Below are 27564 nucleotides of genomic sequence, written 5' to 3' on the forward strand. Positions count from 1 at the left end.
ACCCTGATGAAGGCCTCTTGCCTGAAACGTTAAAATAATCCCTTAAAAAAAATAATTCCTTAATTCAGGAGTGAGCAAATTTTTTCCATAAAAGGCCAGATAGGGACTTCCGTGGTGGTTCAGTGGCTATTCCATGCTCCCAGCCCACTCCATGCTCCCAGAGCAGGGAGGCCAGGTTCCATCCCTGGTCAAAGAACTAGATCCCACACGTTGCAACTAAAGACCCGGTGTGCTGCAACTAAAACCTGCCACAGCCAAATAAATAGATATTTTAATAACTAAATAAAAGTGTTTTTGTTTTTTTTTAAGCCAGATATGAGACTCTATGAGCCAAGAGGGGGCTTCCCGCATGACTCAGCAATAAAGAAACTTCCTGTAATGCAGGAGACCAGGGGTTTAGTCCCTGGGGCGGGAAGATCCCCTGGAGGAGGACATGGCAACCCACTCCAGTACTCTTGCATGGAGAATCCCATGGACTGAGGAGCCTGGTGGGCTACAATCCATAGGGTTGCAAAGTCAGACATGACTGAAATGACTGATCACACACGCATGCACAAGCCAAGAGGCAAAATGAAGAATATTTTTTAGGTTCTTATATATCATATAGTCTCTGTCACAACTGTCCAAGTCTGCCACTGGGGTCCAAAGCATCTGTGAACACCACATACATAAATGAACATGACTGTGTTCCAATAAAACCTGATTTGAATTTTTCACTGAGATTTGAATTGTCTATAGTTCTCTTGTGTCACAAAATATTATTTCTCTTTTGATTTTCTTTTGATTTAAAAATGCAAAATCCATTCTTAACTCACAGTGGTATAGACCCACATGCCATAATTTGCCAGTCCCGGTGCAAATCGGTCCCACTCCCCTCCATTCCCCCTGCTTCAGCCAAAGGGCTTTTGCCAAAACACAGATCTGATGCTATCAATTCCTTGCTAACAACTAGGCACTTGAGATTAAAAAGCAAGCCACGTAGCCTCCAATAACCTTAACACTCAGACCCACTTCATTCATTCTGCCTCTTTTGTCTGTGACTCCTCCCCACACAGCCCTTACTCCCAGCCTCTGAGATTCTCCTAGTCCTCACACAGGCCTCAAGCTCATTCCAAGTGTTTACTCTTCTGCTTGGAATATTCTCACCCTAAAAAGGAAAAAGTTCTGTTTCCTTTATCCTCCACTTACAAAACTTCTGATATTAAATCTATGGTTTTTGTTTTTCTTTTTCCCATACCAACCAATTCTCCAACATGAGCTGGCGGTGTCCTGTGATCCAATTCTGAAAGCATCTACCTGAAATTAATATCAAATCCTACAAGTTAAGGACTCGGTCTCACAACATGGCCCACCTTTCAGACACCAGTCCCGAGTAAGGGGTCCCCAGTTTACCCATACCTCTCTCTGATTTGGCTACAAATTGGAGGTTCCCATAACTCCAACTCAAGTTTAATAATTTGCTATAAGAGCTCACAGGACTCAAGGAAAGACTTACATTTACCATTTTTATAATAAAGGATATGGTAAAGGATACAAATCAGGAGCCAGATGAAGAGTTGCAAAGGGTGAGATCCAGAGGGTCCCAAACAAAGGAGCATTCGTATCCATGGAGCTGGGATGCCCCACCCTCCCAGCACATGGACGTGTTCACCAACCCAGAAGCTCTATGAACTGCAAGTTTTAGGGACTTTTATGGAGGCATTCATAAAAGTTATGACAAACCTAGACAGCATATTACAAAGCAGAGACATCACTTTGTTGACAAAGGTCTGTATAGTCAAAGCTATGGTTTTTGCAGTAATTCTGTACAGATGTGAGAGTTGGACCATAAAGAAGGCTGAAAGCCAAAGAATGGATGGTTTTGAACTGTGGTGTAGAGAAGACACTCGAGAATCCCTTGGACTACAAAGAGATCAAACCAGTCAATTCTAAAGGAAATCAGTCCTGAATATTCATTGGAAGGACTGATGTTGACTGAAGCTGAATACTTTCCAGTACTTTGGCCACCTGATGCAAAGAGCCGACTGATTGGAAAAGACTCAGATGCTGGGAAAGATTGAAGGCAAAAGGAGAAGGGAGTGACAGAGGATGAGATGGTTAGATAGCATCACCAACTCAACGGACATGAATTTGAGCAGACTCTGGAAGATAGTGGAGGACAGAGCGGCTTGGCGTCTGTCAGGGTTGAAAAGAGTCGGACACCACTTGGTGACTGAACAACAATATCATGGAGGTTTCACCGTGCGTGTGTTATCACTCAGTTGTGTCTGACTCTTTGCATCCCATTGGACTGTGGCCTGCTTCAGTCTCCTCTGTCCGTGAGATTCTCCAGACAAGAATACTGAAATGGGTTGCCATTCCCTTCTCCAGAGGATCTTCCTGACCCAGGGACCAAACCCGGTCTCTCATGTTAGAGGTAGATTCTTTACCATCTGAGATGCCAGGAAAGCCAATTATTAATTAACTCAACCTCTAGCCCTTCTCCCCTCCGTGGTGGATGAGGGGTGGGGCTGAAAGTTCCAAGCATCTAATCATTGCTTGGTCTTTCTGATGAGCAGCCTCCATTCTGAAACTATTCAGGAGCCTATGAAGAATCACCTTGTTAGAACAAAAGACATCACCTCCTTGTCACCCAGGAAACTCTAAGGGATTTAGGAGATCTGTGTCGGGTGATGGTATAGTTGCTAAATCGTGCCTGACTCTTTCGAGACCCCATGGACTGCAGCCGACCCCATGGACGGTCACCTGTCCATGGAATTCTCCAGGCAAGAATACTGGAATGGGGAGAAGGAAATGGCAACCCACTCCAGTGTTCTTGCCTGGAGAATCCCAGGGACGGAGGAGCCTGGTGGGCTGCCGTCTATGGGGTCGCACAGAGTTGGACATGACTGAAGCGACTTAGCAGCAGCAGCAACAAGAAGTGATCAGCTAATAGCCTTTGTGCATGGCTACTTTTGAAAGACACATCACATTTTGAACCCAGAGGGATGGGATGGAGAAGGAGGCGGGAGGGGGGATCGGGATGGGGAACACATCTAAATCCATGGCTGATTCATGTCAATGTATGGTAAAAACCACTACAATATTGTAAAGTAATTAACCTCCAACTAATAAAAATAAATGGAAAAAAAAAAAAAAGAATACTGGAATGGGTTGCCATTTCCTTCTCCTGGGGATCTTCCCCACCCAGGGATCAAACCTGGGTCTACTTGCATTGCACGACCAGGGAGCCAGGGTTTGTGAACCTGAACAAATCGCTTTATTTTAAGAAAGAACAATTATGCGGAGCCCGTCACAAATGAAACACTCAGAAAGCGCTGGCTTCCTGCCTCACCCCCTGCAGCAGGTAAAAGCATTTCACTTGTCCTTTCTCCTGCTTCTCTGCCTCTGCCCAGCCAAGGAGGGAGAAGTACAGCGGCACGTATTAGACCACAGCCCCTCAGTGCCTAAAGGACTAGGCCCATTGTCTGTGACATGGTAGACAACAAACGATCGTTATTATAGTACATTTTTGCTTATTCGTATATTTTGCCTTAGACGACTGGGAATCGATCGGGAAGCCCGTTGGTTTCTCTGACTCCTATTACCATTCTTCCCTCTGCTGGCATGTGGACAAACTGTCTTTCTGAATCTTAAAAATTCCTCAAGATGGATGTTATTATCCCTATCTGTGATATAATAAGAAATATATATTTAGTCTTTACCCCCAGTTCCTGACATAGAGCTTCTAAAACTCTTGGAATTTCCTGAGTGGTAGACGTGAGGGGAGCGTCTTTGGTTATTCACCACGAGCCCATTTCAGCCTTACCTGAGTTTGTGCCAGTGAGGGGCCTCCAGGGAGGCCTGAATAACTTCAGGACAAGGACTGGTGACCAGAGGAATCCACGGTGTGAACGAGTGTTGGAACTTTCAGCCCCACCTCTTACCTCTGGGAAGGGGAGCGAGGTTAATCACTAATGGGCAATGACCTCCTGAGCCGCACCTATTCAATGGAACCTCCATAAAAACCTCTGAACAATGGAGTTCAAAGAGTCTGGGTCAGTGTACACAGCAAGGTGTGGGGAGGGTGATTCACCCGCCCAGAGAGGTCAAGGAAGCTCCTCACACCTTCCCTCCCCCATACCTTGCTCTTTGCGTCTCTTATATTTGCCTGTTATTGTGCTTAGTCGCTCAGTCGTATCCGACTCCTTGCGACCCCATGGACTGTAGCCCACCAGGCTCCTCTGTCCATGGGGATTCTCCAACCAAGAGTGGGTTGCCATTTCCTTCTCCAGCAATCTTCCCAACCCAGGGATCAAACCCAGGTCTCCCGCATTGCAGGCAGATTCCTTACCGTCTGAGCCACCGGGGAAGCCTGTTCCCGAGTTTTATCCTTTCTAATAAACTGGTGCATGTGCGTGCGTGCATGCTCAGTCGCTCAGTGGTGTCCGCTCTCTTGCAACCCTATGGACTGTAACCCGTCAGGCTCCTCTGTCCATAGGATTTCCCAGGCAAGAATCCTGGAGTGGATTGCTATTTCCTTCTCCAGGGGATCTTCCCAACCTAAGGCTCTAACCCAGGTCTCCTGCGTTGGCAGGCAGATTCCTTACCACGTGAGCCACCAGGAAGCCCAGGAAAGTAATAGTACTAAGTAAAGTTCTTTGCTGAATTGAGTGGTCTCTAGTTGTCCTAAAAGAATAATTGGGGAACTTCCTTGGAGGTCCTGGAACTTCCTTGGAGGTTAAGACTTGGCGCTTCCATTGCAGGAGGCATGGGTTCATTCGTATTGCAGGCTAAGATCCCTCATGCCACACGGCACAACCAAACTAAGATTTTTAAAAAGAGAATAACTGAAACTGAGGAAGGAGTTGTGGGAACACTGAATTTATAATACCCATGACAGTCTGGGACTTGCAACTGGTACCTCAAATGGGGCCAAGTCTTGGGGGAAGAAGCCCTTAACTCATGATGTCTGTGCTAATTCATGGTAGATAGTGTCAGAGGTGAATTGAATTGTAGGTCTTCCCCACCCCCCGCCAGTTACTGTCCAGAGAAGCAGAGAATTGGTTGGAGTGAGGGGGAAAAAGAGAACACACATACACACACACACACACACACACGGTGTCAGAAGTGTTGTGGGTAAAAACAGTTCAGACTATATCACAGATGAGGAAACTGAGATTTAGTCCAGAGTAGACCAAGGAGCGCATCCCCAGATAATCTTCAAAGCCATCCTCTCCGCCACCCAGTTTATCAGCAGTCGTGTTCTGATCTCTTCAGCCCCAGGAATCTCACTCTCCACACCCAGAGTCCTCAGCTGCTCCTTCTTCCAGAGCTTAAGCTCCAACGTCCTCGCTCCCGCTCCCCACCCACAACAAACCCTGTCCTTTTTCTCCCAGTCTTCTCCCTGCCATGGCTTTCTCCTTCAACCACGCCCTCTTCTATCCACACCACAAATATCCATGATCCCTGGGCCCCTTGCTTCCCCTGCGAACTCACCACCCTGGACCAACCCTACCAACCATCCATTTCCTCTAGTCCTACACAGAGGCAGTCAGTCACTGCTGGAAAAAGAAGTCCTGCCACCTTGCAGATTCGGGTTTCCCAAGTGGCACAGTGGGCTTCCTTGATGGCTCAGATGGTAAACAATCTGTCTGTCAATGCCGGAGATGCGGGTTCGTACCCTGGGTGGAAAAGATCCCCTGGAGAAGGAAATGGCAACCCACTCCAGTATTCTTGACTGGAGAATCGCATGGATAGAGGAGCCTGGTTGGCTACAGTCCACGGGGTTGCAAAGAACTGGACACAGCTGAGCACACACACACACCTTGCAGACTGGCCCCAGAACCAGTTCAGGGTTCCTGACCTCAGCCCATGGGCCTCATGGCACCATCTAATCACCCTAGTACTTGACCTCGGTCAGCTCCCTTGCTTTATTCCCAGAAGTGCTCCCAGCTTTCCCCTGTCTCCTCATGACGCCTACTCTCCTCGCTCACAAGAGACCTTGCCTCCTGTGTGTTCATTTAAATGCACTAAGATTCAAACTCTTTGTTTAAGAAATCACGCAGTCACTGCGGCAATTATTTCACCTCCTGCACGTGAGAGAAGAGACAGGTGCCAGTGCCCCCCTTCTGGTTTCACACACACACACACAAAGCTCACAGGTATTTATACCTTTTAGAAAACAGAGATGTGAATTTAAATATTATTGCCAGGGCAACGCATTATTAAGGAAGACAAGCAATCAGAATCACAAGCTTTTTAAAAGTTAAAGGTTACTTTCATAAGACAAAGCGACAGCCTCTTAAATGTTATTGTCTGACAAAACTCCCTTGTTAGAAATAACACTTGCAAGGATGGTTTTATGATACAGAAAAGACTCTGCTTTTATTTCTGCTGCTTCAGAAGAAGAGGGAACATCATTCCCTGATCATAGTGAGATTTCTTTTTTCTTTTTGTCTGCCACCGCATTAAGTGGTCTGGAGCTTTCAAGGCCAAGCACTGAAATTCCATGACTTAGCACCAAGAGAAATAAAGGCAGGTCTGAAGTGGGCTTGAGAGGGTAACAGGCAGGAAGGCCAGGGGTCTCCAAACGGAGGAAATAGGCTGCAGTGTCAGACATTTTTATCTCTCTCTTAAGCAGCAGGAGGAAACAAACTGGTGTTATATTTTTTCCCCTTCTCTATACAGATATAAAAGAGGTTTCTCTTAAAATACTGTGTTGCCATAATGACACCTGGTTCCACCTGAAGTTAACTTTTCTCAAACCTTGAGCTAACCAATGCATTTTTCTTATGGAAATGTTTGTCTTAAGCTATGTTAATGCACTATGCCTTTACCCTAGACTCTGTCTTCAAGTGCGTTCCACCTAAAGGCTCAGAACCAACTTGACAAACCAGTTTGTTATACTCATATGCTGTTCTCCTAATCTATGTGAATGAAACTATATATTAGTATGGACATCTGCCTTTCTACAAGATTCATGTCAATCGTTTTATGGCTTAGGATGACTCACCTGGTGCCATTCTCTGAGTTTTGAGACATTCCCTTCTCTAATTAGCAGACTGCTAGGAGCTATATAACATCTGGCTAAAGACTAGCTGGGGGGCACTCTTTCTGTCCCCTTCTGATATCTATGTCAGAAGCTTTCTCTATCTCTTTTATACTTCAATAAAACTTTATTGCACAAAAGCTCTGAGCAATCAAGCCTCGTCTCTGGCCCCGGAATGAATTCTCCTCCGGAGGCCAAGAATCCTGGTGTCTTGTGTGGTTCAGCAACAACCTTTCAGGCTGTTCACACTGCCTGGCCATGCATCCACATTTCCCTAGACAGCGGCTCTACCATTTATCTCCGTTAGGGCCGATCCAGCTCCAGTGTACATGAGTCAGCTGGCACTAGAAAGCAGATTCAGGTTCTGATTCAAGAGGTCTGGGGTGGGCCTGAGAGTCTGCATGTCCAACAAGTAGTTGATGTGCTTAGTCCCATATTTTGTTGTTGTGCGGTTGCTCAGTCTTGTCCGACCCCATGGACTGCAGCACGCCAGGTTTCTCTGTCCATCACCATTTCCCGGAGCTTGCTGAAACCCATGACCATTGAGTTGATGATGCCATCCAACCATCTCATCCTCTGTCACCCCCTTCTCCTCCTGCCCTCAATCTTTCCCAGCATCAGGGGCTTTTCCAGTGAGTTGGCTCGTCACATCAGGTCCCAAATAGACATTGTGAATAGTATCCTGGATAATTATTCGTATTTTCTCCCCTCTCCGCCAACATTTGGGAGCCCACAGTTCACACTCTCAGCTGGTGACCTTGTTTCCTGCTTCACTGAGAAAATAAAAGCAATCTGTGGATGGAATTCCACAAACTCCATCCCCCACCCCACCCCACCATCTACTCACCAGCTCTATACTTGCTGCTCCACCTTCTCCGTGATCAGCACCCAGTAAAAGCTGTCCCCCTCCACTCCCACATTAGATCCCATTCCCTCTCTTGACCTCAAAGGCATCTGTCCAGCAGGTTTCCTCTCTTCAGCATTTCGCACTCTCTGCTGAGGCACATATGCTGTCATTGCATCCATCTTAAATAAATAATTAGCCTTGTGTTGCATATTTGAAAGTTGCTAAGAAAGTACATCTTAAAAGTTCTCACCACAAGAAGAAAAGAACTCTGTAACTATGTTTGATGTTAGATAGAGTAGCCCCCATTGTGGTGATCACTTTGCCAAATATACAAATATCAAATCAGGAAAATTGAACCAGGATATCTGAAACTCAATAATGTTGTATGTCAATTATACCCCAATTAAAAGATAAAATAGGGAGCTTCCCAGGTGAACCAGTGGCTTAAGACTCTGAGCTCACAATGAAGGGGGCCTGGGTTTGATCCCTGGTCAGGGATCCCATAGGCCGAAACTAACTATTTCACATGCCACATTGAAGATTGAAAATTTCAAGTGCCGCAACTAAGACCCAGAACAACCGAATAAACTAAAAAATATAAATATTTAAATAGGACTCCATGCTTCCATGACTCCCAAATCTACATCTCTAGCCCAGAACACCATGAACACCAGAGCAGCATGTCCAACTAACATCTTGACACATCCACTCAGATGTCTGCTAGAACTGAAAAGCATCTGGGCCCAAACTGAGCTGCTAGTTCCCCCTCACTTTTTTTTTTTTTTCCTAATTACTTCACAACATTTCAGTGGGTTTTGTCATACATTGATATGAATCAGCCATAGATTTACACGTATTCCCCATCCCAATCCCCCCTCCCACCTCCCTCTCCACCCGATTCCTCTGGGTCTTCCCAGTGCACCAGGCCGGAGCACTTGTCTCATGCATCCCACCTGGGCTGGTGATCTGTTCCCCCCTCACTTTTTAAAGATATTTTTCTTTAATATTTTATTTGTTTATTTATTTGGCTGTGCAAGGTCTTAGTTGGGACACGTGGAATCTTTATTTATGGCATGTGACCTCCTAGTTGTGGTCTGTGGGACTTAGTTCCCCAACCAGGGATCAAACCCGGACCGCCTGCATTGGGAGTGCAGAGTCTTAGCCACTGGACCACCAGGGAAGTCCCTAGTTGCTCGTTTAAACCCATTTCTCCAGCCGTCTTCCCCACCTCAGTAAGTGGCAAATCCAGTGGTCTAGCTGGCTCAGGCCAAAAACCTTAACAACATCTTTGATTCTCCTATATCCAGCCCCACCTCGGCTCACCATCACCCTTATGTGAACTAGAAGAGGGGGCGTCTTCAGTGCAGACGTGGTACCTCATGTGTGACTTGGCAACAGACAGAGCCCTTTGAGAGAAGGAGAAGGTGATCGCCTCCACCCCGGACTCAGGGCCGCTGCAGGTGGAGAAATTCTGCCCTCCAGCCTCGCCCGCGGCCTTGGCTGCATGCCCGACCGCACACACCTTGGCAGCACGTCCCCCGTGGCAGCCTCCCAGGCAGTTCCAGTTAGAAGACAATTGTACTTCCTGCTGCTTGGCGCCCGCTTCCTGCCCATTTTCCGAGTCTGGTCTTGACAGGTCCCGACAGCCTTTCTGTAAGTTTCTTTGCTGCTTACGAAAACCAAACAACGAAAAAGAAAACCGGGAACTCCGACCAGTACTATCTCAAAACTTTTACAAAGACCTCCCAACCTTACAATTAGAAAAATCCATTTCTCCACCCTTCCCCGGAAGGGCTCTGGAGACGAGCGCCGACCATCTCCTGGTCACCCAACCGCAGGCCACCAGGGCCCGCTCTCTTCTGACGCTGAGCTGGCCTCTTCTTCCTGCCTTCATGTCCCCCCACTCTGTTCTCTTCTCGTCCTCCTCCTTTGCGGGTCCCTCTCTTACTGTCTGTCCTGTGAATGTTACCAGTCCTCAGGCCCCCAAACTCCCCTTCCGCCCTTCACACCCCACACACTCACCTCCGCATCATTCACACTCACCGTATGGACCCCCACCTCTACCCCTCCCCTCTGTGGAAACTGCCACCCGCAAGTCCGCGGGCACCTAAACCCAGCACATTTGCAAGGAGTTGCTCCCATTCCGGCCCACAGCCCCTTCTCTTCCTGCTTGCCGCGCCCCCCTCACACACCGACTCCATGACCCCCGGCTGCTCCTCCAGTCTTCTAAGCTAGACACTCGGGAGTCACCGCACAGCAACCTTCTCCCCTCACATCAAGTCCATCCCTCCTAGGCTATCGCGAAATCCAGAAGCTTCTCTTGAAACATCTGTCCAAGCCATCCCTTCCTCCACAACCCCACAGCCTCCGCCTCATTCTTCAGAATCTGCCAACAGCCTCCTAAACGGCTGCTCGGTCGGACCTCCTTCAGCTTGCTCCACCACAGCCAAGCCAGAGCATAGTTCATTTGCTCAGTCACGTTCAACTCTTTGCCAGGCCTCCCTGTCCTTCACTTGCTCCCAGATTTTGCTCAAACTCATGTCCATTGAGTTGGTGATGCCAACCAACCATCTCACCCCCTGCTGCCCTCTTCTCCTTTTGCCTTCAATCTTTCCCAGCATCTGGATCTTTTCCAGTGAGTCAGCTCTTCGCATGAGGTGACTGAAGTATTGGAGTTTCAGCATCAGTCCTTCCGATGAATATTCAGGGTTGATTTCCTTTAGGACTGACTGATCTCCTTGCAGTCCAAGGGACTCTCCAGAGTCTTCTCCAGCACCACAATTCGAAACCACCAATTCTTCAGCCCCCAGCCTTCTTTATGGTCCAACTATGAAAAGATAGAGTGAGCTTTCTAGAATTCTATCCTGACCATGTCACCCCCTACCAAGCATATTTCTCATTCTAACGGGAGCTGCTTTTTTTAAATTTAATTTTATTTTTTTGGCTGTGCTGGGCTTCGTTGCTGTGTGGGCTTTTCTCTGGGAGCTACTCTTCATTGCGGTGCACGGGCTTCTCAGTACAGTGGCCTCTCTTGTGGTGGAACCTGGGCTCTAGGGCGCTCAGGCTTCAGTAGTTGCAGCTCCCAGACTCTAGAGCACAACTTCAGTGGTTGTAGCACGCGGGCTTAGCTGCTCTGAGGCATGTGGCATCTTCCAAGATTGGGGATTGCACCTGTGTCTCCTACATTGGCAGGCAAATTCTTTACCACTGAGCCACCAGGGAAGCCTTTTATCTGAGCTTCTTATAGACGCTCATGTTTTATCCCAAATCTTCTGAAACAGAACATTCAGGAGAAAAACCAGGATTTTTCTCTCTAATCATCGTCCTTAGGCATAACTAAGCAAGGCAAACATTGAGCTAGTGATTCCCAAACTGCTGTGGGAATCATTTCAGAAAGTTAATCAAAAATTGACTCCCAGACTCACCCCCTTGGAGACTCCAATTCAGTGGTTGTTGAATGGGAGAGACTTTTCCAGAGGATTCTGCGTAACTAGGGTGGCAACCACTAATGTCCAGACAGACCAAGAACGGATAACGTGAGCATGGCTGTACAGTCCTTGGTGTTTGTCTCTGGTTGGCTGTCACTATTCTCCCCAGTTGTTCAAAACCACACTCACTATGGTGTCTCACGGGCTCAAGAGTTGTGGCACATGGGCTTAGCTGCTTCAAGGCATGTTGGATCTTCCCGGACAGTGGAGTCTCAGCCAAGTGGCTGTACGTACATAATGTCCTCTCTTCAGGTGGCCCTGTCCTCTAAGTGCCTGCGGGTGCCTCAGTCTCAGCGCAAATGAAGGCTCCAAGAGGCTGGCCCTGATCTCTCCTGGGCTAAACACTCTGTGTGTACCCCACAAGGCCCAGTTCACCGCTGCCCCACAGCCATAACCTCAGAACTGCAATGATGCACGCATCTGCTTCTGCTCCCATCAGTGAGGCCCAGAACACTGGGCAGTGTTTTAGTCTCCTTTATGCCCCAACAAAGGGTTTCCTAGGTGGAGTTAGTGATAAAGAACCCGCCTTCAAATGCAGGAGACATAAGACTTGGATTTGATCCCTGGGTAGGGAAGATCCCCTGGAGGAGGATATGGCAACCCACTCCAGTATTCTTTCCTGGAGGATCCCATGGACAGAGGAGCCTGGCGGGCTACAGCCCATAGGGTCGCAAAGAGTCAGACATGACTGAAGCGACTTAGCATACACGCAAGCACATGCCCCAACACATAGCACACTGATTGGTACTCAGGCCAACGGAAGTGGCAGTTCCCTCCCTGACCCATGCACAGGTATTGATGCCAGAAATCTTGGCTATCTGTGTACTGATGCTGAACAGAAATACAGAGACTGAGTTATGGAGGAGAAAGAAAAAGTAGCTTTATTTCTTTGCCAGGCAAAGAGGGAACACAATAGGCTAGTGCCTCAAAAGCTGTGCCCCACCCCGCCCTGGGGAACAGGAAGAGGTTTTATATCCCAATGAAGATCTTGCTTTTTTTTTTCTTTTGCAAAATTTCAAAACAGCCACAGCTGGTATCAGTCAACACAACAACCATGTCTGGTGTCCCTGAAGTTATTGGCCCATGACCTTTTTAAAATACAGGAAGCTACAAGAGAGTGTGGGCTTCCCCGGTGGCTCAGCGGTAAAGGATCTGCCTGACAATGCAGGAGACGAATGTTCGATCCCTGGGTCAGGAAGATCTCTGGGACATATTCCTGGAAGTGGCAACCCACTCCAGTATTCTTGCCTGGGAAATCTCATGGTCCGAGGAGCCTGTAACCCTATGGGCTACAGACCAGGGGTTGAAAAGAGTTGGACCTAACTTAGCGATTAAACAACAAAACAACAAGCTCGAGGCACTGGGGAAAGACCAAGTCCAGTGGCACAGAGGGCTTGACTATGGGGCTAAGGGCCGGGTCCAAACAGCAGCTCTGGTAGGACACATGCTCATCTCCTGCAAGAGCACCAAAATTGCAACTCTGCTAAACAACCATAGATAGAAGGACACTGGAACCCACCAAGAAAAAGATACCACACATCCAAAGACAAGAAGAAGCTACATCTAGATGGTAGGAGGGGTGCAATCATGATAAAATCAAATCCTATATCTGCTGGGTCAGCGACCCACAAACAGAAGAACAATATACCAAAGAAGTTCTCCCACTGTTGTGACAGTTCTGAGCCCCACATCAGGCTCCCCAGTCTGGGGATCCGACAAAGGGACTGGGACCCCCTGGGAATCTGACCTTGAAGGCCAGTGGGATTTGGTTATATGACTTCCACAGGACCGAGGAAAGCAGACTCTAGTCTTGGAGGACACAAACAAAATCTTGCACGTACCAAGACCGAGGAAAGGAGCAGTGACCCCACAGGAGACTGAACCAAAACCACCTGCTAGTGTTGAAGGGTGCCCTGTGGAGGCAAGGGTCAGCAGTGGCTCGCAGTGGGGATGGCCACTGACAGCAGCAGTCTCGGAAGGGGCCCCTTGGCATAAGCCTCTTGGAGGTATGCCATTAAGCCACCCATTGAGCCCATAGACCCCAGGGCTGGGTTGCCTCAGGCCAGACAACTACCAGGGAGGGAGCACAATCCCACCCATCAGCAGATAATTGGATTAAAGCTTCATTGGGCTTCCCTGGTGGCTCAGAAGGTAAAGCATCTGCCTGCAATGCAGGAGACCTGGGTTTGATCCCTGGGTCAGGAAGATCCCCTGGAGAAGGGAGTGGCAATCCACTCCATTACTCTTGCCTGGAAAATTCCATGGACTGAGTAGCCTGGTAGGCTACAGTCCATGGGGTCTCAAAGAGTCAGACACAACTGAGCTTTCACTTTTCTTCCCACCAGAGCAAGACCCAGTTTTTCCCACCACCAGTCCCTCCCACCAGGAAGCTTACACAAGCCTCTTAGCCTCTTCCATCAGAGGGCAGACATAAGAAGCAAGAAGAACCACTATTGGCTAGAACAAAAACCACATTACAGAAAGTTAATCAGGATGAAAAAGCAGAAAGTAATGTCCCAGATGAAGGGACAAGATAAAACCCCAGAAAAACAACTAAATGCAGACAGGCAACCTTTCAGAAAATTCAGAATAAAGATAGTAAAGATGATCCAGAATCTCGGGAAAACAATGGAGAAGGTGCAATAAATGTTTACCAAAGAACTACAAGAACTAAAGAACAAACAGTGACGAGTAATACGCTAGAAGGAATCAATAGCAGAATAATGTTCCTTACTCTGTAAACAAGGTCCCCACAGTCCTCATAGATATATCACACCAGCTCAAAAAGGAAAAAAGAAAGTGAAATCTTAGTTAACGGATTATCTCATTTAAATACAAGTGTGTTTAACTCTTAAAGAGGTGAACTTCAGTGCTCAGAAGGCCAACATTTGGTCCTCTGGAAACTAGAAACCATATTAGGAGCAGATTCTTGTTCATCCTGAGTTCAGAAATGAGGATGGTACCAGGAACAGAAAAGTGAAAGTGAAAGTTGGAGCTTCCCTGGTGGCTGAGATGGTAAAGCATCTCCCGCAATGCGGGAGACCGGGGTTCGACCCCTGGGTTGGGAAGATCTCCTGGAGAAGGAAATGGCAACCCACTCCAGGAACAGGAGGGTAACTCAAACACTGTTGAGGACTTCCCTGGTGATCCAGTGGGTAAGACTGCAAGTTCCCAGTGCAGGGGACCCAGGTTCAATCCCCGGTCAGGGAACTAGACCCCGCATGCTGCAACTAAGACCCAGTGCAGCTAAATAATTTACAAAAAAAAAAAAAAAAACCTGTTTGTTGTATATATAGCAGAGATGCTTTTCTGTGGGAGCCACCTGCCCTTGGCCCTCTGCTCTCCTCTCAGGTGAGTCTTGCTGTCAGCTCAGACTGCCCCGGGGAGAGATATCCTGGCCACTTTCCTCATCTGTGATAATAGATAATAGAGAATTCCTTCTTCGAAGGATCGCTGCAGGGACAGCGTCTGTGAATGCGCCTGTCTGTTTCCTTCCTCCCTTCGTGTGGACAGTGAGGGAGAGACCCGTAATGGCACAGCTCTTGCAGATCTCAGAGGGTCTGCAAGTTCATGTTCTCAACTGTTCCTCCACAGCACAGAGGTCAGAGTATTACCAGGATTACTACATAGCACCAGTGGAAATGCCGATGTCTTTATTTAACTCTTGGTTTATTCATTTTGTTTTAAAAATGAATGTTGGGGACCTCCCTGGTGGTCCAGTGGTAAAGAATCCACCTGCCAACGCAGGAACACAGGTTGGCTCCCTGGTGCAGGGAAATTCCTCAGGGGCAACTAGGCCTCTGCACCACAGATATTGAAGCCCGCCTGCCCTAGAGCCCATGCTCCGCAACAAGAGGAGCCACCAAAATGAGAAGCCCGCACCATGTACCGCAACCCGAGTGCAGTGATGCAGACCCAGCACGGCCAAAACTAAAAAATAAATAAGGAAATTATTAAAATGAACGTCAGGGGAGTTATTCCTTAATGGACAGTCTCAGTTTGGCATGATGAAGAAGTTCTGCAGATGGATGGTGGTATGTGTGCACAGAGCTACGAATGTCCTGGAGACCACTGAGCTATTCGCCTAAAAATGGCTAAGATGGTAGTTTTATGCTATGTATATTTTACCACCATTTTAACTGTTAAGGCCACAGTAAGTTGCAAAGTACACAATCGTGATGGTACAAACCGTGAGCCAGAGGGGAGGCCAGGGGTCCGAGGAAGAGAGGGAAAGGAAGGGCTGGAGCTGGGACCCTAGGAAAGGACCGAGAAGGGAAGGGTGGGAAGCCTCAGGAAGAGAAGAGGCCCTGCTTAGATGTGGGCCAGAAGGGGGAGGGCCTGTGGGGAGGGGAGGGAAATCCCAGGCAGAAGGGAGTTCCAGCTGGCAGGCTGCAGGCTGTCTTCTCAGGAATTGAAGTCTCAGAGTGTCTAGTGCACGCATTCCTCCACAGCCCCCAGGCCAAAAGTCAGCAGACAAGCGCTGGGCCTTAATTTGGGGCACCTAATCTTTCGATCAGGCGCCCCTGGTTGACTCAGTAGCCCCCATTCTGCCAGTGCAGAAGAACCCCTAGAGAAGGAAACAGCAATCCACTTCTTGCCTGGAGAATCCCATGGACAGGAGAGCCTGGTGGGCTTTGGTCAGGGGTTGCAGAGTTGGACACAACTTAGTGACTAAACAACACATCTTTCAATCTGTCCCTTACATCAAGACACTCAGACACACAGGCCCTATCCTAGTCATCAGTGGTGGGCCAAGCTCAACCAAGGCTATGAGGCCAACCTAGGAATCATACGACACCAAGTCCTGCGGATCTACCTGCAGGACCCCAGCACTGCCTATCATCTCTGAAGTCTAGCCTTTGCCCTCAGCTACTGGGAAGCGATCTCTAGGCCTCTGGAATGTCCTGACAGGAGTCTGTTAGTCTGGGGACTTCAGATGTGATCTTATGACAAGGGCATTGTGAAAGGGGGGGGGGGCGCCTCTGGAGGGGCTGGAGACTAAAGGTATTAGCCAGAACCTCCTGGAGGGGCTGGAGAACAAACATTAGCCACAGGGGCCTCTGTGACTAAGCCTCAAGAACAACTCTGGACAGCGAAGGGTCTGGTGAGCCTCCCTGCTTGGCCATACTGTGTGTGGGTTGGGCAGAAGGTCTGTGTTCAGGGCTCCACTGGACTCCTCTCAACTGGGAAAGGACCACCAGACGACCCCAGATCAGCCAATCCCAGATGAGCCCAGTGCCTGCGTCCTTGGTTTGTGAATGTATATCCTTTCTCTACAGTAAATCTGTAATCTTGGTGCTTCTCAGTTCTATCTTTCTAGCAAATAACCCACTAAGGATGGTCACAGGGACTCAGAACTCACAGCCGATGTCTGAAATGAGGGCAGTCTTACGGGGACCGCACCTTCCGGTAGAGCAGTTTGCCAACTCCTGGCTCGCCCACCCCCGACCACGTGCCTTACTATGACCTTCGTCATCTGCCCATCCCTTGCCAACCAGACTTCACCCCTGGTCCTCTCCGCCTGCCCCCTCCTCATTCCTCATTCCACCCAGGGCACTGGAATTCTCCTTCCCAGACATCTAGTAAGTAAATTCCCTCCCGGATTTCAGACCTTTGATTCAATGTCACCTCCCTAGTGAGGCCTCCTCTAGCCCCCACCCCAAACTCCCTCCATGCCCACATTCCTCTTTGTCTGCTCTACTTTCTCCTCTTTGAACACCATCGCCATGTCCACCAAACTCTAAACTTAACGCATCTCATTTCTTCTCCATCTCCTCACTAGAGGATAAGCCCTGAGGAGACAGGGATCTTTGCACTGTTTCCTCCTGTAACCCCAGGACCTAGAACAGTTCCTGGCACATGCTGAGTGCACAATAAATCCTTGTCGAATGAACAACCTACAGTACTTTTAGAAAACAGGCCACCCCACACCCACCTTTTCTCCCAGAAAGGCCAAGTCTGCAAAACAGGAAAAGTGACCATGCTTGGCTAGAGACCACTGTTGAGGGAGGTTAAAAAAAAAAAAAAGTAAAAAAAAAAGAGTCAGCAAGAGCTGAGACCTCCAGGAGTGAGCACCCTGTCCAGGCTCGGGGAGGAGGTAGGGTGCTAGTCTGGCCTGAAACCTCCTGGCTGTTCTGACTTCGGGAGGCCCCTTCCGCTCTGGTCCTGATCACTGTGAGGGGGTCCAGCGGGGGAAAAGGGAAGGAGAGAGAAATTCCCGCCGTTGACAGCAGGTGGAAAGAAGACATGGCCTCAGCAGGCAGGAGTGACTTTTATTTGAAACCAGAAAACACCCTCTTTGGGGGTTCATCTGTAACAGTTTAAAAAAAAGAAAAGAGAGAAACCAGAACCCAAAGGGCCTGGGGAGGGATGGGGAAGGGTAGTGGGCCAAGGTCAGGCCACGTAGGGGAAGTGGAGCAGCAGCCCCTCGTGAGGTTGTAGGTTCAGGTGCTCCAGCTCAAGGGAGGTGCCCTCCTCACGGCCTGGCTGGGTGCTGAGCAACAGATCCACCTTGGCTGGCAGGCTGGTGCCAGTAGGCAGGCTGGAGCCCCCCAGCCTGGCCATTTGGCTCACGTCCCCAAAGTTGAGCACTACGAGGAAACGCTCGTTCTGGTCCCACTGGCGGACGTAGGAGAAGAGGTCGGGCCCCGAGGAGAGATTGTAGAAGTCTCCGTGCAACAGGGAGCGTTCCTTACCCCGCTGATCACTCAGCCGGCGGAACAGGAAGAGGAGGGAGTCAGGGTCCTCACTCTGGCCCTGCAAACGGTGATAAAGTGACAAAGATACTTCAGACAGGGACGAAGGGCTCCCCAGGGCACAAAGTCCTACCAGCCGCCAGCCCCCACCCCTTGCCCATCAGGCCCTGCCCGTGGTAAACACTTACCTTCACAGTCATGCTGATGTTTATAGATGCTGAGTTGTTGGGAAAGCTGGATTCATCCCACGGCATGACCGGGGCCTTCATAGGCTGAAAACCAGGGAAAAGAGGACTTTGAAAAAAACCTGACTGCTCTCCAACTCTTCCCCTCATTTTCAGATTTATAACCTCCTCTACCTCAGGGCCTCGCACTGTCCCCTCAGCCTGGAGGGCACTTCTCCCAGAGAGCCACAGGCCAGTCCCTCACTGCACTCTGATCCCTGCTCAGGGACGTCCCTCAGGGTTTCTGAGGCCACTCGAAATAAAATCGACTGTATCCCCTACTCTCAAAGCCCCATACCCTGCTTTCTTCTGCAAAGCACATGTCAGCACCTGGCATCCTCATTATATGCGCTTACCATCTGAATCCACCACCTCCAGGTCTTTTGTGTACTGCTGTATCCTCTGTGCATAGCACACAGGAATTACCCCATCAGTTTTGTGGAGTAAGTGAATAATGGGTTTTATAAATGGGCTTCCCAGGTGGCACTAGTGGTAAAGAACCCGCCTGACAATGCAGGAGACATAAGAGATGCAGGTTCAATTCCTGAGTCGGGAAGATCCCCTGGTGGAGGGCACGGCAACCCACTCTAGTAATCTTGCCTGGAGAATCGCTACGGAGAGAGGAGGCTGGCGGGCTATAGTACACAGGGTTGTAGAGTCAGACACGACCGAAGCAACTTAGCACACGCATACGCGGGTTTTATAAACATCAGCTCAATGTCAACCTCCAACCTTGTGGCTAAAGCCAAGTGGGAGCCTTCACGGTCTTACCCACCTCGGCTCTCACTGTGCGTATCTGGTCCCCTACAAAGCTCTGAGTTCCTGGACAGCACAGGGCCTAACCAAGAGTGGCCAGTGGCCAGTGAATGAACAAATTACTAAGTAACGGCTACCATACTGAACTCCTACCAGGGAGCAGGCACTGCATTTTAAATATGCCTTGTTTCAGTCATAACTACTCTGCGTGTGTTAGTCGCTCAGTCGTGTCCAACTCTTTGTGACCCCATGGACTATAGCCCACCAGGCTCCTCTGTCCATGAGATTCTCCAGTCAAGAATCCTGGAGTGGGTTGCCATTTCCTTCTCCATACTACTCTATAAGGAATGCAATTATCGCAGAAAAAATGATTAAGAGTCAGAGAGAGAAAATAACTTGCCAAGGCCACACAGCGACTGACCAGGGGGCTGACTAGCAAACAAGCTTTCCTTCCCAAGGCTCATGGTCTGTCCGCCGCCAGCCACAGAACCACTGTGATGGACGAACACAACCTCTCCCCTTGTGCTAGGCAGGCAGCAAGCGTTACCTGTCCAGGAAGGCCAGCTCCCTCCAGGCCAATCTCGTCTCCGTAGCTGAACACTGGGGTCCCCGGCAGGGTGAACAGCAGCAGCTGGTAGAGTCGGAGGAGTTGGGGCGACACAAAGGACGTCAGGAGCCCCGCCTGAGACCCCTGCAGGAGCGGACGCACTTGTGAGCCCCGGAGCCCACTCCTGCCTCTGCCTCCCAATACCCTCTCTCCCAAACGGCCTCCCGCCCCCTCTCCCACCGCTGCGGTACGCACACTCCAGCTGCACCAGCGGCTGCCGAAGGCGTTCAGATACTCGGTGACCAGGAGATTTGTATGACTCCCAGTTAAGTCGGAGTGTGACAGGTAAGAGCTAGTCAACAACAGGTCCTTGGTGGGTTCGAGCAGGCTCAGGATCTGCTGAAGGTCGGAGGAGTCTGTGCCTGCAATCAAGAGCCTGCACAGAACAGAGTGGGAGTGAAGGTTAGTACGGGACAAGAAAGGAGAATGGAGGCGAAGAAGGTTCTCTGGGCTAGGAACTCCCCCCTCTCCTGGAGCTCACACTCCACTGGGGGGTTCCCAGAGTGGAGCTGAATTGGGGAGGCTGGGGTCTGGCACCCACCGATCCTCACTGACACTCTTAGTGATGTTCTGCCACTCAGCCAAGAATGAAGGCGCATTCTAAAAAGAAAAGAGCAGACTCGTGAGGAAGGGAAGGCTATCGGGCCGTGGCAAGACTTTTGTTCTCACATGGAAAGGGTACTCACTGTCAGATTCTGCACGTCCCGGACCTGAAACCCATCCACACCGGTCTGCAGCCAAAACTTCAGAGCTTCCTATCAGGAGAAAGGCAGAAGTACAGAGGAAAGCTATCACTGCTGATGGAAAGGCTCAGAAGATTCCAGCCCACATTAAATCTTGCCTACCCTATACTTCCCCATGACCTCAGGAGAGGCATTTGCCTTGAACAGTCTCACTTTCTTGCCTCTACTATAAAGCTTTAGCCTTCAGTTCCCCTTTCATTCTAACCCATCACTAATCCTTAGTGATACAATGCTCTTCTCTACTTCTCCCCATGGTAAATCGCAAAGCTTTACCTTTAACACCTACAGAAAAGGCCTATACGCTAAATGTGAACTTCCTTCAACACTTAGCATATGTAGAATGTTGATATACTCATTTTACAGATAAGGAAACAATGTCAGAGAAGCAAGGAGGCATGCCCAAGGCCACAATCAGAGAGCAACAGTGAAGGGACCTAAAATGCTAACCAAGATCCCAAGATGAGCATACTTACTCTTCTCCCAGTTTCTTGGAGCCTGGGGAGGGTCTAAGTAAAAGAGCCTTTCAGAACAAGACTCAGGATAAAAGCCAAATATTCAAAGCACAGCCCCAGGGCAGTTTACCCAATGATTTGAAAAGAGAAGCCAGCTCTGCAGAATAGGCCCAGGCTCGAAGCCCTGGCATTCAGGCTGCACGTGACATGGGCCCCCACCACCCCCAACCCCACCCTCTCTTCTGGGTGCTCTCTCTGCTCCCTGCGTTCTCTTCTGGTCTCCATTTTCATCTAAGGCTACCACACTTCACGCCTTAACATCTAAAAACGTTCTCTTCTCAGTAACTTTTAAAGGGTCTTCCAGCAAGTGGCAAGGAATGAACCAAATGACCCCAAAGGTCAACTGAAATGCTGGGAGTACAGAATTCTACCTCAGAATCCTGGCTGCCAGCAGAGGGTCAGTCTGCCTCCATTTTTGTTCTACCCCTTCTGAACTGGTCAGTGCCCTAGAACCCAGGCATTAGGAGCTGGGATGACTTTCAAAACCCCACCCCCAGTCTACAGGGTACAGAGTTTGAGCCTTATACCTTCAGAGAAGGCAGATTTGAGATTTAAGATTAGTTGGGACCTTCAATCCCAGGGCATATTAAAGCCCCTCTGAACCTTAGCTTCCTCACTACACAGACTTAGGATATGGGTAGGAACCTTGTTTGGTTATAGAGGATTAAAGAAGGTATATAGAAACACTCGGCATATTCTCAGACACATAGGAAGACCCCAATGCTTACAATTTCAGACTGGGCTACCTTCCAAAACACATCAAATAAGAAATGGGAAACCAGACAGGACAGGATTCCCACAGAGAAAGGGCTTCCTCTGCCAAAAAGAAGAAAATTCACATCTGAAAAATTCCATCCTGGCACTGTCACCCTCAGAGTCAGGGAAACAGGTGGTCAGAAAAGCAACAAACAAAAAGAGGGATGTACTGCTTGCCTATCCTTCCGCCTGTGGGAAGAGCGTGCCTGCTGGGCTACAAGGAGCCCGGGGCCCCTCGGGTGGTGCCAGGCTTCATTTATAGAACTCACTATGAAAGGACCAAACAGCCCCAGCATCTGGCTCCCACCTGCCGTCAGCACCAACACACTCACCTTCATTTTGGTGGCCACAGTGTCAACCTGAGTGGATTGAAACCAAGGGCTCTGGCCCTTGTAGTTCGGAGTGAGGTCCAGGATGACCTGGATGCCTAGAACAAAGGAGGAAGAGGTGGTTGATAGAAAGAGTTTGGGAGAAGGGAAAAGGAAGAAATTAACAAATACAAGTGGATAGCATACTCCCTATGTATTGGTACAAAAGCTTAGATTTGAACCCTGGTGTAACTCATTTCATTGAAACAAAGATATGAGCAAGTATGGAGGGGAGGGGAGCGGTGTTGGGAAGGAGTAGTGTAACAGAGAAGGCTAAGGTATGAAGCCCTGGCCCCGTCATGCCCAAAGTGAACTTTTTTCAAAGTAAGACAAGATTTTTACTTGAATTTTTTTTTCCTCCAAAGGATCTACTCTTAAGTTTTACAACCACTGATTTAGCAAAAACCTACATTTTGCAAATAAGGGCACTGAAGCCCAGAAGCTAAATAACTGTACATCCAAGTATACGAAGTCTCTGAACCACCTGACAAATCCACTTTAAGTTGAAGCCTAACGACCCTCCCCTGGACTTGCCCTAGGAAAACTGTGAGCCAGTCAGCAATAAACCAGACAAAAATCCTCTCCGGCCTTTTCCGTGGCCAGAAGCCCAAGTCCTCTCTAGCTGCTGCTTTGCAAGTTCTAGGACACCCACCCTTCTTCTTCGCCGAGTGCAGGAGACTCTCAAAATCTTCCTGGGAGCCAAAAATGGGGTCGATCTGTTCCAAGTTGGTCTCTGTGAGGTCATCCTCCTGGTTCTTATGAATTGGGCCCAACACAACACCCTTCACCTTCAGGGTGCTTAAGTAATCGAGCCGCTCCTTTAGGCCTGAAATGGAGAAGCAAAGTTCCAGTGAGGCCTCGCCTAGGCCCCTGATCACCGCTATGAGGCTGGATCACCAGACTGAGACGCTGACGTAAGGCGGCTAGCAAGTTGCTTCAGAAACACGCTTCGGCAGGCTAAGGGCGCCGGGAGGGGGAGGGGAGCCTGCTGAGTAAGCCACCCTCAGGAAAGAGCGAGTGGGGGGCAGCTTCCTTCAAAGAAAGCAAGGAGGGGCTACGTCTCGGGAAGCGGTCGCCGGTACCGAGCAGGGTAGAGAACCGTCTGAGTCAATCTGGGAACAGAGGTCGAAGCTGGGGACCATTTAAACTAAGGGCCCATGGGGTGGGAGGCGGGGACGCGCGGGGAGGGAGACGAGGGCACCCAGACTCACCCGCTAGGTTGCCCGCATCGTGGCCCAGGAAGGCCCGAAGGTCTCCAATGCGGTAGAGGGCGCCCTTGTGCCACCATCTTTGTTCCGGCAGCTCGCGGCAGCGAGGCGCCTGCACGATGATGACCACGGCGCCGGCCAGCATGCCCAGCCAGCCGAGCCAGAAGAGCAGCAGCAGCGCCCAGCGGGTGCGTACCCAGGCGGGGCTGCCCGCCACCTTCAGCAGCTCCTCTTTAGACAGACCCGTGAACTTGGCCTCGGCCGCCGCGTCCGCCTCATCGTCGGCCACCTTGATCTTCACCAGACCATTCTTCTCGGTGCCGCCCGCCACGACCACGGCCATCGCCGCCCCAGACGCCGCGTTCATCGGCTGCTTCTCGGGTTCCAGCTCGTTCAGTTCTACTTCCTTCATGTCCACCTCGGTGTCCTGGCTCATGGTGCCTGCGGAAACGGAGACACGACGCGGTCTGCGGTCAGCTAGTGGCTGGACACCTGCCCGGATCTCTTGGCCCCAGAACAGACTCGCAGGCTTCCGTGGCTCCGCTTAGGTTCCCCGACCGAGTCTGCTGCGCGGCCGGGCGCGGCCTCGGGGCCTGAGTAAGGGAGCCCCGCCCCGGCCCGCCCCCGCTTGTCCCTTAAAGTGGAACCTCCTGGGTTGCTCTTTCAGGGACTGAAAAGGGTGGGCGGCGGCCGAAGTAGTAACGTTGGGAACTCAACTCCGATGGCTGCGTGATTCAATTCCCCTGGTCTGTTTCCTCATCTGGAACCTTCTAGCCCTAACGTTCGGACATTCAGAAGGCAGAGCACAGAGCCACCTTTAGGCAGGCGGAGTCTGTAATCTGTCCCGCACCGGGCCCCCGCTGGTCCGCCCGCCGCCGCCTAAGTGGGCATAAAGGGGATATCCAGAACTGCGGGGGTTCCGAGGCTCTTCTTTGCCCACCGGACAGTTTGTGACTTCCCGGGACACCATCTTCCATTTACCCTGGCCACTTGAACTCAGAGTCAACGAAACTCAACTCAGCCCTTTCCCTCACCGGGCCTTGTCTTCTCAGGCCTCTGGGCCTTGGCACTGGACCCCCGCTTTCCCGCAGGGCTTACTCCCACTCTTTCAAGATATCTTGAGTGTAGTTCAATTAATTCATCATGCAGCAACTATTTACTGAGTGCCCATGCAATAGTGTGCTTCATTAACTTTAGTGAATTAACCCTAATCTAGTCTTCTTCATGATATTTTCTGATGAATCTGTTTGGACAGAATTGCTGACATTCCCCATTTTACCCTACCCAGCCCCCACTTTCTGGCGCCAGGATGTCGGACAGCTAGGAATCCAACACCCAGAAGAGACTGATGGATAATCTCGGGACTGACAACATGCAGGGGCTGGGCCTCTGTTGGAGGCATCCATCTTCTCACTACAGATCAGAAGGTGCCAGGGCCAGACTGTTCCCCACTTTGCAGGGCCTCCTTCCCAGTCCCTTCGCTGTGCTAGGCCTTGGAGGCAGCTGGTACTGCTGAGGCCTTGTTGGCATGTGGCCAGGCACCTTGGACTTGCGCGTTGTTCAGTCGCTTGGTCGTCTGACTCTTTAAGACCCCATGGACTGCAGCATGCCAGGCTCCCCTGTCCTTCACTACCTTTAGCCCAAACTCATGTCCGCTGAGTCAGTGATGCCACCCACCATCTCATCCTCTGTCACCCCTTCTCGTCCTGCCTTCAATCTTTCCCAGCATCAGAGTTTTTTCAGTGAGTCAGCTCTTCGCATCAGATGGCCCAAGTATTGCAAAGACCTTGAAGACCATCCAACTTCTCCCCACAGAGGACCCCGGATTGAAGAGTGAGACAAGGTTCAGCCGGACATCAACACCATGAGGTGCCAACACTCTCAGGAACTTCTTGTTCCTAAGCAGCGCCAACTGGGTTATTTTCAGAGAGGACCTGAAGGAAGTAAGTTCTTTCTCCCTCTCCCACCTGGGCTGGAAGCCAAGATAGCTGTATATTTGGAAGAAAACAGAAACCAAGATCTGAAGAAATAGAAGCGGTACCAAAGGAGAGCAGAGACAGTGAAAGAGCTCACCCCCTGCCTTCCCCTTCATTCCTCCCCCTTCTTCATACCAGACTCATCCCCATCCCCCACCGCAAGCAAGCGGGTAGAGGCTGGAGTTCAGACCTGTGCTCAGTGATGATAGCAAGTCCAAGGTGCTCTGGCCATATGCCAAATAAGTGCCAACCAGGGCCCCTGAACAGACTATGAAAGCTCAAAGTTGAAAGCTCAAAGTTAAGAACTGTGGGGTCAGACACTCTCTTTGAGATGGTTCAAGGTAACACTCCCATACATACACACAGTATCTGACTCACAGTCCCCCACAGCTCCAGAAAGATGAAACCAATCCCCCCAGCATTCAGTAAAGAAGCTAACAACTTGCCTCCCCAAGTTTATCACCCACCACACCCGTCACAGGAACCACCCTCCAACAACATCAGCCTTCAAACACCTGTTAGTCCTGCCTCATAACCAGCTAGGTCAGGCCTCTGCGTCTTTGTTAACGTCATCCCCTATGTGTTTGACCTTCCTTTTCTGCCTCATAAACTCCAATTCATTCCAGACCTAGCTCAAATGACAGCTTCTCTCAAATCCCCAGAAAGAATTACTTTCCATCTACTGGGCACCTATCTCTTCTACAATTCACATCCTATTTATTACTTTTCCCTGTCTGAGTGTCAGCACTTCAAGACAAGTGGCAGAGCCTTGTGCTACCTGTTGGTGAACCTGCCTGCTCAGAAGGAGGCACTTTATAAGTGTGCGGTAAGTAAGTGCTATTATCATTAAAACGCGGTATTTCCCTTCTTAGAAGCAACTCAACAAAAGTAGCATGTATTTGAAAAGAAACGTGCACCTCAGTGTTCACAGCAGCATTTACAATTGTAAAGATATGGAAGGTGTCCTTCAACAGACAAATGGATATAAGAAGATATAGTATATATATGGAATACTACTTAGCCATAAGAAAGAAGGAACTTTTGCCATTTGCAGCAACACAGATGGACTTTGAGGGCATCATGCTAAGTGAAATATCTTTCTCAGACAGAGAAAGATACATGCTGTATGATATCACTTATATGTGGAGTCTAAAAAAATATAACAAACTAGTAAATTTAACAAAAAAGAAGCAGACTCGGATATAGAGAACAAACTAGTGGTTACCAGTGTGTGTGGGGGGGGGGGGTACTCTATAGGGGTGAGAGACCAGGAGGTACAAACTACTGGATATAAAATAGGCTCAAGGATGTATATAACATGGAGAATATAGCCAATATTTGGTAATAACTGTAAATGGAAAGTAACATTTAAAATTGTATTTAAAATTTCTTAATTAAAAAATTACAGGAAAAAAGTAGTATGTGAAGATAAAGGAATAAAGTGAAAAGGAATTTAAACATTGTATGGTATCAAGAGGAAGCTGTTTATGCAGGAAAACAAACCAAGACTTGTAACTGTTCAACTAAATAAAACAAAGTGATAAATCTGGTTGAAGGGGAGGACAAAAAAGAAACAGAGCAAGACAGCAGAGAAAGAGGGCTGAAGGTGGCAAGGGATCCTACAATCCTACAGTGTATGTTGCTAAATACAGAACTTAATATTTACTATAGAATTCAAAGTATATAATTTGTTCAAGAAGAATTTAGCCTCTTGAAGCAAGGAAAAAAGTAGTTCAAGAGTCCAGAGCCAATAAGGACAGATTCAGTTCAGTTCAGGTCAGTTCAGTCGCTCAGTCGTGTATGACTCTTTGCGACCCCATGAATCGCAGCACGCCAGGCCTCCCTGTCCATCACAAATTCCCGGAGTTTACTCAAACTCATGTCCATCGAGTCGGTGATGCCATCCAGACATCTCATCCTCTGTCGTCCCCTTCTCCTCCTGCCTCCAATCCCTCCCAGCATCAGGGTCTTTTCCAATGAGTCAACCTTCACATGAGGTGGCCAAAGTATTGGAGTTTCAGCTTCAGCATCAGTCCTTCCAGTGAACACCCAGGACTGATCTCCTTCAGGATGGACTGGTTGGATCTCCTTGCAGTCCAAGGGACTCTCAAGAGTCTTCTCCAACACCGCAGTTCTAAAGCATCAATTTTTCGGTGCTCAGCTTTCCTCACAGTCCAACTCTCACATCCATACATGACCACTGGAAAAACCATAGCCTTGACCAGACGAACCTTTGTTGGCAAAGTAATGTGTCTGCTTTTTAATATGCTATCTAGGTTGGTCATAACTTTCCTTCCAAGGAGTAAGCGTCTTTTAATTTCATGGCTGCAGTCACCATCTATTAATCAGGTCAT

The 27564-nt window shown here is 49.3% G+C and overlaps 1 protein-coding gene across 1 annotated transcript in view; it reads right to left on the minus strand.

Moving 5' to 3' along the window:
- Positions 1–17616: 17616 nt before the first annotated feature.
- Positions 17617–27564, minus strand: part of SLC3A2 (solute carrier family 3 member 2) — a 28478-nt gene continuing 18530 nt past the window's right edge. Inside the window, exons 2-10 of the mRNA XM_043871275.1 lie at positions 23238–23675; positions 22679–22852; positions 21991–22085; positions 20334–20402; positions 20189–20247; positions 19843–20023; positions 19588–19731; positions 18249–18332; positions 17617–18121 (exon numbers count right to left, since the gene is read on the minus strand). Of these exons, the coding sequence (XP_043727210.1) occupies positions 17759–18121; positions 18249–18332; positions 19588–19731; positions 19843–20023; positions 20189–20247; positions 20334–20402; positions 21991–22085; positions 22679–22852; positions 23238–23675 (1607 nt within the window). The 3' untranslated portion in view covers positions 17617–17758. The remainder of the gene's footprint in view (positions 18122–18248; positions 18333–19587; positions 19732–19842; positions 20024–20188; positions 20248–20333; positions 20403–21990; positions 22086–22678; positions 22853–23237; positions 23676–27564) is intronic.

This window comes from Cervus elaphus, chromosome 2, assembly GCF_910594005.1.
Source record: "Cervus elaphus chromosome 2, mCerEla1.1, whole genome shotgun sequence".
NCBI classification, from domain to species: domain Eukaryota; kingdom Metazoa; phylum Chordata; class Mammalia; order Artiodactyla; family Cervidae; genus Cervus; species Cervus elaphus.